This window comes from Chrysochloris asiatica, unplaced genomic scaffold (assembly GCF_000296735.1).
Source record: "Chrysochloris asiatica unplaced genomic scaffold, ChrAsi1.0 scaffold00112, whole genome shotgun sequence".
NCBI lineage: Eukaryota > Metazoa > Chordata > Mammalia > Afrosoricida > Chrysochloridae > Chrysochloris > Chrysochloris asiatica.
The window spans coordinates 5812469-5823976 of record NW_006408630.1 but is presented as its reverse complement, the minus strand read 5'-3'; the positions used below and the strand labels follow the sequence as shown (position 1 = coordinate 5823976).

The following is an 11508-nucleotide window of genomic DNA, read 5'->3' as shown; positions in this document are numbered from 1 at the left end:
CTTACAGAGGTTCAAGCTGGATTCAGAAGAGGCAGTGGAACAAGGGATATCATTGCTTATGTCCAATGGATCTTGACTAAAAGCAGCGAATATCAGAAGAATGTTTACCTGTGTTTTATTGACTACCAATGGCTTTTGATTGTGTGGATCATGACAAGCTATGGACAACATTGTGAAGTATGAGTATTCAGGAACACTTAATTGTGCTCATGAGGAAACTGTACCTGGACCAAGAAGCAGTTGTTCGAATAAAACATTGGAACACTGAATGGTTTAAAATTAAAATAGGTGTGCGACGAGGTTTATTCTTTCACCATACTTATTCAACCTGTATGGTGAGCAAATAATCCGAGAAGCTGGGTTTTATGAAGAAAAACATGGCATCAGTATTGGAGGAAGACTCTTTAACAACCTACGATATGCATATGATACAAACTTGCTTGCTAAAAGTTAAGAGGACTTAAAAATTTACTGATAAAATCAAAGAGCACAGCCTTTGGTATGGATTACATCTCAGTGTAAACAAAACAAAAATCCTCACCACTGGACCAATAAACAACATTCTTATCAAGGAAGAAAAAATTGAAGTTTTCAAGGACTTCTTTCTTCTTAGATCAACTATCAACACTCACGGAAGCAAGAAAGCAAAAGTCAAAAAATCAAACAACATATTGCATTAGGCCAATCTGCTGCACAAGACCTTTGTAAAGTGAAGAGCAAAGATGTCAGCTTTAGGACTAAGGTGCGCCTTGTATTTTCAGTAACCTCACATGCATGTGAAAGCTGGACAGTGAATAAGGAAGACCATAGAAGAATTGATGCTTTTGAGCTATGGTGTTGGAGGAGAATATTGAAGAAGCCATGGGCTGCCAAAAGAACCAATAGATACGTTTGAGAAGAAGTGCAGCCAGAGTGCCCCTTGGAGGCCAAGATAGCCAAACTTCATCTCTCATACTTCGGACATATTGTCAGGAGGGACCAGTTGTTGAAGAAGGATATCATGTTTGGTTAGGTGGAGGGTCAGAGAAAGAGTGGAAGACACCCAACGAGATGGAGTAGCCAAGTGGCAGCACCGATGGACCCAAGCGTGGCAACAGTGGTGAGGTTGGCTCAGGATTGGGCAATGTTTCGTTCTGCTGTGCATAAAGTCGTTATGGGTCAGTACTGACTCAATGGCACCTAACAACAACAACATCTTGCCTTTAAGGAGTTCTGGTACGGTAGTGGTTACAAGTTGGGCTGCTAAGCTCAAGGTCAGCAGTTCAATACTACCAACCGTTCTTATGGAGAAAGATGAGGCTTTCTGCTCCCATAAAGATTTGCTGTTGTTACGTGCCATGGAATTGGTTCCGACTCATAGTGACCTTGTCTGTATAGGGCTTCTGAGGCTGTAAATCTTTACCTGCGAAATAGCTGGCAGTTTTGAACTGCTGACTGAATTTAACAGCCCAATTTGTAACCACTATGCTATCAGAGCACAGCCTCAGAAATCTGTGCATGGGCACTATGAGTCAGAGTCTTGGCACACTACCACCATCACCTTGCCTTTACAGAAGGATTATGCTGACCTTGGGGCAAACCCACTGTGTTCCTAACAAAGGTCAATCTTTCCACTTTCTGGATTTCATACCTTCTCACTGACTCAAGGATATTGTCCCTACATTTTACCCTATTTTTCTCAATCTTTTTCTTTATTAATAATTATTGTTCATCAACAAATACTCATGTTGTGATTTTGGCCACTTTAAAAAATAAAAGCATACCAGCTAATTCTTTATTGTTCATACAACAAAAAATCATGTGGCACTATGGGTTAATACGCCAGACTGCAAAGCCATTTGAACTGCAAGGTCAGCAGTTCAAGCTCAACAGCTGCTCCTTGGAAACCCTATACAAGGTTGCTATGGGTTGGAATAGACTCAATGGCACTTGACAACAACAACAGCAGTGCAGATTTTAGGAGCTCTAAGGAGTTCTGTTAGTGTAGTGGTTACGAATTGGGCTGATAACCTCAAGGTCAGTAGTTTGAAACTACCAGCTGTTCTGCGGGGGAAAGGTGAGACTTTTTGTTCCCATAAAGTTTTTTTTTTTAATGTTTTATTGTGAATTATGTGATAGTTTACATGGGAGAACAATAGTTTTACATTCATCCTATCATATATTGTTTCATCGCCATGGTTACAATCCCCTCCATGCATCATCAACTGACCACAGGGTATACCCTGCAAGCCTGTGGTCTCCCCCTCCCACGCCTCCCCCCGCTCTTCTCCCTTGATGGTCCCAGGGACCTCCACTCCTAAACTGAAAAGTTAATCACTCGCCTCCTTGCTACAAAATGTCTACCTTTACATTTCCAGCCCTCACAATCAGTCCTGATAACAATTATTCACTATTTTATCACAAGAGACCTATCCACATTTCCTTTCATCAGCACTGTGTAGACAGACTGGATACCACTCACTGGAGATTCTACCTTCCTCCACATCCTTTGGATCTAGATTCTTTCTTGAAAGCTCGTAAGCTAGTCACTTCTTGCCTTTGTAGCCCCCCTCATTTTGGGTAGCCAATGTCCAAGTTGCCCATCCCTGTCTACTCTGTGTATGGAGGGGGTGGTAATGACCCTTGCTGTAAAGATTTGTTCCTTCTTTTGAGCTACTGCATCCATAGGTGTAGGTCAAGTTCATCAAATTGTATCAGATTATTCTTTTTTTCCTCTTCTTTCTTCTTCTAGTTGAGCTCTGATCATCCAGTCATTGAAGCCAGGTCAAGTGGGTATTATCTGCAAGTGTGGGTGTTCTTGTGAATATGCCCTCTCTTCTTATCAGCTGGATACTTCACTCTCCACTCTAGTCCTCTGTGGCTATATTGCTGACTCTGGACCCAAGACTCCCCAGGTCTTGCCACACTCCTGGCCAACTAGGTCTCCACCTGCGTTCACAGGAGTCTATTGAACGTTGTAAGGCTTAGCTCGCAATTTCATTGCTGTTTTTCCCTCACTTCCCCTTATAGGTGATGAATGTGGCCACTAATCAGAGCATGTACTACCATTGAGTCTTAGTCTTGGAAGGGGGTTTTGCTCTGACGGGACCCGACCACTTGCCTTGATGTCTCCTGGGTGAACAACTTGCTTGTTCTTGTAGTTATCAGTCCGTCTGCCTATATTGTTTTGTATTTTTCCTATTGGTCTTTCTTTCAAGAAGTATCTTCTGTTCTTCTAGCCACTCCAGGCTGCTCTGCTTGTTCCTATAAAGATTTACATCCTCGGAAACCCTGTACAGGGTCTCTATGAGTTGGAACCAACTCCACGGTACATAACAACAACACGAGTGCAGGTTTTTAGTCCTGGTGTAGTGTTGCAGGTTAATGTTCTGGACTGCAAGGTCAGTTTGAACTGTAAGGTCAGAAATTCAAGCCCATTAGCCGCTCCCGGAAGCTCTACACAGGGTTGCTATGGTCGGAACCAACTCCACAGCACTTAACAGCAGTGCAGGTTTTGCAATGTAAAGAATTAATTTGCTTAAAGTAATTTAGTTCCTTGATTTCTGATAGATTGCTCTAAATCATTCAAATTTCCTGAATAATTGAGATGTTTCTTTTTATCCATAGGCCTCTAGACTACACCTGAGAGGTTATGCTAATGAATGACTTTGAGTGGAGCTGGCCAGGCTAGAAAGACCACCTTCTGATATAAGTCAAATTTGGGTGGGGAAAGAGGGTCTGAGGTGGGGAGGCTGGTCATGTTTCAATTAAATATGCCAATGTAATAAAGGCTCTGGACAGGAAAAATCTCATGGGCTGCTTCCTAGTTGATGGAAGACATCTGTTCTCAGGAGGTAACAAATGCTCTTTGGGATAGGGAAGCTGTCTACTGGGAACCCTCTCAGACAGCTTCCCAAACATCTCTAATTTATGGTGATCCTGATTTATATTCTTTATAGCAAAACCTATAATCATTGTACAAAGTATGGCACTTTCCATGTGTTCTGTGAATCATTCTAGTGAATTAGGAAACATGATATAGTAGGGGGAGTCAAAAAGTCAGAAGGGATAAGGGGCAGAGACCCTCACAGCTATGGCTGGTATTCTGAGGGGATAGGGAGAAAACCCAAAATTTGTAGCTAGCAGGTCAGAAGTACGGTTGTCACAGGGATTTCCAAACTTGACTGGGGAAGCTGTAGCTTCTAGAGTTAAAAGCTTTGACTGGTGAGATCTGACCTTCTCAAGGTATTAGTGTCAGAGGAAGAGTCCTGCATATGTAGCTCGTGTCAGAACAGAGGGGAACAGAATTGATAAGAAACTGATATGGATTAAATATCACCGGTATGAGAAGTTGAAATTTGATTTTTCCACAAAGACAGAAGTTTGCTCTTTGTGATTTTTATTGGATGTGAACCACCAAGTTTCTTATTCAAATAAAATGATCATCTTTATGCTTCTTTCCTGGTTTCCAACTCTTTAAAATCTGTGTTTCATTAAATTCATCTAATAAGTCTGGAGAGAGATTTGCACAAAGCCTGTTTGATGGAAGAAAAAAGTAAAATTTAGCAACCAATCACTCATGGAGAGGTCAGATATATCACAGAGTCACCTATATGAGTTCCAGGTGATATTCAGAAAACACACACATTCAAATACACACACAGAGAGAGTAATAAAAATCCAAATAATCAAAATTTATTGTTACAATATTCTTATTTTGAAATTCATTCACTTTACCCATATGAAATGTCTCTTTATTATATCCCCAAGCAAAAACTATTTAACTCTGATGCAGACAATTAAAAAAAAAAAAAAAATCCAGCCTAATGGTATTTATATATCACAGAGCATCAAAAATAACCAATTGAAGAGCTAGGTCATAAATGGGGGTGAGAACAACCAGCCTTAAGCATTCTGGCTACCACTGATGAAACAACAAAAAATAAATGATGTTAAGAAAATGGGGCTAAGTAATTTTTGTAAAAAGATAAATTGTATTACATTTGTTTTTTTATGTGCCATGGAGTCAGTTCTGACTCATAGTGACCCTGCACACAGTTTCCAAGGCTGTACATCTTTACAGGAGCAGAAAGCCTCATCTTTCTCCCACAGAACTCTTGTAGTTTTGAACTGCTGGCTCTGAGATAAACAGTCTGATTTATAACCACTATGATAGGATAGTATATGGGAGTGCAGTAGGTCTTTAGGGTAAGCATTGGACTGAGAACCACAAGGTCAACAATTTGATCCCACCAGCCATGATACAGGAAAAAGATGAGAAAGGGTCACTCTGAGTCTAAACCTGCCCTTAACAATACAACAGGATAATATATGTGATATTGTTAAGAAAGATTTCTTCAAAATCATTACTTGTTTTTAACTTTGACACTACTGGAAAATTTATGCTTTATTTATCTGTAAAAATCACTTATTGATCATTATTAAATGACAGAAAAGTATGTGTGTGGCAGTTTAAAATGTCCCTAGAACTCAAAAATAAAAATGAAATTTAATTTTAGCATGCATAAGAAACCTTGTTCAATATCAAATTAATAAAAAATAAAAAGTTGCCAACAATTTCAAATTTCTTTGTTTGAAAATAATTTATCATACGTTAGTTTCCTTAGAGTTGGCTCTGACTCATGGCAACCCCTTGTACATCAAATTTAAAATGCTGCCCAGTTCCATACCACAAAAAAATACACAGGCCAGAGAAATAACCAATTTGTGACTTGAGAGAGAAACATACAACACTTTACCTAGGGGCACTCGGGCAGCACTGGCATCCGGGTTGATCCAGAAGGAAAGCCAGGAGAGGACCACAATCAGCAGGGTGGGAGCATAGACACCCATCATGTAAAACCCAACCTGTCTCCGCAGGGTGAAGATGACTTCTACACATGTGTAATAGCCTTTGGAAAACAAACACATTAATGGTATGAGGTCTTCACTCACAAACATTTTCAAAATCAATAGTGTACCTGGGAATTTTAAGTCACAAGATCTTTGAGGCAATTTCACAAAATAAAGTCAGCCAAAACAGAAGAAAAAAGTAGTTTTCACCTTAAATATATATAATTTATGTGATCTAAAAGGGTGACATTATAAAAACTGCTTCCCTGACCTTTCACAGTTTCATTATGACATTGAGAAATAGATACCACATGCTGTTCCACTATGTCTGTGTCTACGTTTTTATGTCTTTGTTCACAGATTGTGCAAGATACTTAAACTTTTCATTACCCATGGGTACTCTCAGAGAAAATGGTCTAAAGAAGTCATAGAGAGAGCAGTAAATCAAAGTGGAACAAGTCCAAGAGAAACACTCCTGGACTACTCATTGTCAGTATAATTCTTCAGTCACGTGTACCACTGGATACCTAGAAAGGACAGCAGTATACAATAGCTCATAAATAGATTTAGACCTTAAAAATTAAGGTAGTAATTGAAGAAAACATTACAAGGATAAAAATTAAAGCCTTTTTTCACTCTTTTAGAACAAATGCTCTTACAGTAACAACATCTGACCTTCCTTAGTACTCTTTCTTCCCCAGGACCTTTCATTTATTTTAATTGGGGAATGAGGGAAGGGATTTTCATTTTCACACACTGCAGAAAAATGCACAAATTGCTTTACAATATAATTCTCGAGTTGTGAAGGTATTAATTCATTGCATCAAGATAAATAATTTTTAAAATTAATCACAATCTATAGGAAGCTTCACAATAGCCTTTCCTGACTTGAGATATAAAGCAAATGGCACAAATATTCTCATACCACTCAAATATAAGAGCTTTCCAGATGTTTAAAATTAGTTTTTAAGTGAGCTGGTCCTTTTGCTTAGCAATTTAAAGTTAAATTTAATTTAATGCCCAAAATGTTTGATTTAGATAAGAATGTAATTTGCCATATTAGCAAAGATAAGATGACTCAAAAGACCCAGAAAGCTAAAATATCTTCCTTTGTGTTCTGATTAAAGTATAGGTAATTATTTTAAAGATATTAAAACAAATAAATGAATGGATAAATGAAGAGTATAAAAATAAAATGATTATAGAGAAAAGAGCAATATTAATTACTTACTGTTTTACAGGTTAAAAGTGATTCTTTACTATTCTTCCTTCTTGGGAAGAATATACATATATGCTTTTGACAACTAGAATAATCTTCATATTTATTCACAAATGATACCTAGAGCAGTGGTTGTATATAATAATGTCTTAGCAAATGTTGAATAAATGAATGACTAATTCACATCTGATTTGAACGGAAGTAAATTATGCCACATACATCCATATTTTATAAAAATCCAGAAATGAAAATATTTTTGTTATTTTGATTTTAATTTCATCTAAACAATGTAATTCACTTAAATTACTGAAGAGTTTTTAAAAGGTACAAAAGACAAAATAATGAAAAAAATTGTATCGTTTTTTCTTTTCCCAGTCAGTCATTCATCTTACCTTCCTTCCAGGACAAACAAGTACCTGTTAGTAACTAACAATCATGCAGTGTTTCCAAAACACAGCCTTTCAAAACACCAACTGTTGTAACTAAGAAGGTTTACAGAATTTCCTGGAAATAGTTCTGAAGAATTTTTCTTACCAACAGCATTACTTACTCAAGTCAATGTAATATGTACATTGTTGTTGTTGTTGTTGTTAAGTGCCATCGAGTCGGTTCTGACTCATAACTACCCTGTATAGGATTTCCAAGGAGTGGCTGGTGAGTTTGAACTGCCGAATATGAAATGGAGAGCAATACATATGTGCTCCTTTACAAATTAGGTATTTTTAGGTAGCCTCACTATGTTACATATTAGAACAATTACCTTAATTGTTCATGTTTAAATGAATTTTTGTACTCCATCTCATGATGTTTAAATGATAGCATAAATAACACGAATCTTGTGTTCTGAGCAGGTTTCAAACACTTCCTTTTTATGAAGGCACCCATTAGGGGAGCTTTGGGAGACTTGGATGCATTAAGCAGTAAAATACATGCTTGAATATTATAGTGATTTGCTCTATAAAATTTTATGAGAAACATTTCTTCATCTTTTTTGATCTTTTCCTAGTACTGTTACATTTATGAGAGACAGGTGGGCAGCTAATTGATATAAATGTTCATTGGGCAAATTCAATTTACTTTCTATTTCCTGTGAGGTTTTATTTCATTATTATTCACTCAGGTTTCCAATTTAAGTATTTTTGTAGTCTTGTTTTTCTCTACATTCTCCTCTTTCACAATTTCCACAATCGCAGAGAAGTATAATTTTTAATAAAGTTAAGCTGTCATTATTTCCATACAATTAAAGGAAATATTGCTCATCACTTTATATATTGCTCTATATACTTTCACTCCTATTTTATATTGTTAAACATTCCATATATTTTGAATGTCTAAATTTTCTTATTAGATTTTTAAATAATATCAAAAATTAAAATATGTTTTACGAATATTTATAGGATGAATCATGTAAATGCTAGTAAAGTACCTGAAGCATAGAAAATGCCCAAGAATTATTATGTTATTTCTGGTAGCTAATGAGATATCAATGATTTTTGATAACTCAAAAGATACCACACATACACCGAAAAAAACTCTCCATATTATAATTCTTGAATAGACCCTCAAGTACTTTCCAGCACATGTCTTCTTTTTTCTTATTTAGAAGTTAAATAAATTGTGTACTTTTTTGCCACAATTAATCCAGAATCCAGCTCTATAAAGAGCAGTAACCAGTGAAACGGCTGAGTTCCAAAGGAAGATTTGTAAAACATGACTATGAGCCAGAACCAACACCATGGCACTTAAAAAAAAAAAAAAAAAGCCCTCAAGATTTTCAGTCCTACATTATTATGTTATCACATGAAATTAGAAATAAAAATAAATTTATCTCTAAATGAAATAAACTATTTTACTACTTTTTTATTATTTCAAATTATTTTCTATTTATTTTCCTCTCTAGGTGAAGTCTAAAACTTCTATTGGTTCTATATCAAATATCTAAAATCAGTTGAGACTACTCATTTTCTAAATGTTAAGCATATAACCTGCATATGAATAACTAATTTCAAAGTATAACCAGACTCCACTATTCCAGTGCCATAACTTAGTCATATAATAGTGTTGTATAAGTTACTTAATTTCTTTGCTTCATTAAATGGGGGTAATGAAAGTATAGTTGATCCTTGAACAATGTGGTGGTAAGTGTTGTTGACTCTTCTCACATAAAAGCTGCATTTTCAGTATGAGAAAAAATGGCATTTCACAAAAGTACAAGGTATTGTGCCTGCTTCATAAATGGTCTTTGCAGTGGATTCATTTATCTTGACACGGGCAACCATATCTGTAGACCTCAATCTACAGAACATATCAAGAAATTCAAGTTTTTCTTATAATGTCATGACTTGTTTCTACTTCTTAGAAACACTTCCAGCATCACTGGTGGCACTTAGCAACTGACACCTAGTATGGGTTGTTGTTGTTAAGTGCCATTAAGTAGGTTCCAACTTATAGCGGCCTTGTATAGGGTTTCCGATGATCAGCTGGTGGGATTGAACTGCCAACTCCATGATTCAAAGTCTAGTGCTAATCCTACAGCACTACACCAGGACTCCTAGGCTAGGTATGATGGTGTTATTCAAGGATAAACATATAGAAGAACTGTGAGACACTACTTTTTGCTGTGTTAAGTATTTACTGGAGAGCAGCATTGGTCACATACATATAATTAATATTCCATGGTGTTTTAAAGAAATCCAAATATAAGTAGACCCTCAAAGTTCAAACCCATGTTGTTCAAGGATCAACTGCAGTCAATTAATAGGATTTCTATAAATATTAAATAATATAATCTCTGTGAAACACTTGCACCAATTTTTAACATAGAGAAAGCACTCAAAATGCCATTTACTAAATATAAGAGGACTACAAAAAGTTTCTGGAAAAATGGAAATAAAAAATAATGCAATCTTTTCATGAACTTTTTGAAATCCTCCTGTATATGTTTCTAAGCAACAGTCTAAAGTTTCAAGTTTTTTTTTTTCCATTGTTAAGTGAGTTTCCTAAAAGCTGTAGTCAACTCTCTTGAGTGACAGGCATGCAGTAGTGAAGGAATACTAAATCTAGACCCAGGGCTAACATCAACTTGCTTGGTGACACTCAAAGTCACTCAGTCAGCCAGTGCCTTAATTATTTTGTGTATTAAATAAGCGAGCTGGCTCCAAAGTATCAGTAAGATCACTCCCATATTTAACAATTTAAGTATCCCTTCATCATGAGTACTTTAAAGGTCATATTTTTAAGAGTGCTCAGTTTTCATTTTTTAAAAGCTGAAAATTCTTTTATCAGTGTGATAGCACATAATTATTATATCCTGTCCTAATAAATTATAAGCTCGCAAAGACTGAAGAGAAAGGGGCTACCAAAAGTTCATAGCAAAATTCCATTTTCTTTTCATTCCATTTTCTACAAACTTTTTGAAGCACTCCTTCTCTCCTAGAGGAGGAAAAGAAACAGACATAGAAGAGTCGGTAAAAAAAATAATGCTACAAAATCATAAAAGCCTTTACTAAACAAAAATATTAAAATGTGAAGCTATTGTTTCTCAACATAGCCTGCATCTGGTCCTATATACTTTTTGGGTTTTTTTTTTAAGCTTTTATTGTGAACTGAAAGAAGATTTACAGGGAAGATGAACAATTTTACATTCAACAAATCATTGCAATGCTTACAATCGTCTTCGTGCACCACCATCAGCTAATAGTATTTACATCTATTACCCTCTTTTTTTTTTTTTTTTTTTTTTGATGTACACATACCACATTGAAAATACACATTCATTTCAATGTCCAAAGGGCATGTTTTGAAAGCCAGCCTCCTGCCCACAGGCACACTGTCTTTCTCAGTCCATGAGCCTATAGTTCTCTGCTGCTTTATCTCTCTATGTCATTGCCTCTGCCACCCTCTCTGTTGACACTGCTTTTCTGCTTAAGATCCCTCGCTCCTCTCTTGTTCCTCCATCTTGATGGTCATGGGAGTTCTCTGTTCCTGTATACTTCTGAAGAAGGTGTTTCCATCACTCTATCCATATACCAAAGAATTCTGTGGTCTCCTATGTGCTTCATTTCAAAACAGCAATTTTGGCATCCATGAGGGACTCAAATTGTGTTTCTTTTCGATAATTTTTGAGTTGTGGACAAACAGAAGTCTGAAGGGGCAAGATCAGAGCTGTATGGTGAATGAGTTAAATTTTCCAAAAGAAATTCTCATAGAACAACCCTTCTACTCTTGAAGAATGAGTAGGTACATTGAGGTGATGGAAAAAGAATTCCTCAGAGCAACTTTGTTGACCTTTTTCTCAACAAAGGTGCTTTTAACTTCTTAAAACTTCTTCACAACAGGCACCCATGATTGCCCCGTGTCCTTTGAGAAAATATATCAAGATGACCCCTTTGGAATCCAAAAGCAAAACAAGTCTCCACGACCTTCTGAGCTGATCCCTCTACCTTGGTTTTAATTAA

The 11508-nt window shown here is 36.5% G+C and overlaps 1 protein-coding gene across 1 annotated transcript in view; it reads right to left on the bottom strand.

Moving 5' to 3' along the window:
- GLRB (glycine receptor, beta) overlaps positions 1 to 11508 on the bottom strand; it is a 166631-nt gene that overhangs the window by 27328 nt on the left and 127795 nt on the right. The window contains exon 8 of the mRNA XM_006867914.1: positions 5739 to 5891. Within this exon, the coding sequence (XP_006867976.1) occupies positions 5739 to 5891 (153 nt within the window). The remainder of the gene's footprint in view (positions 1 to 5738; positions 5892 to 11508) is intronic.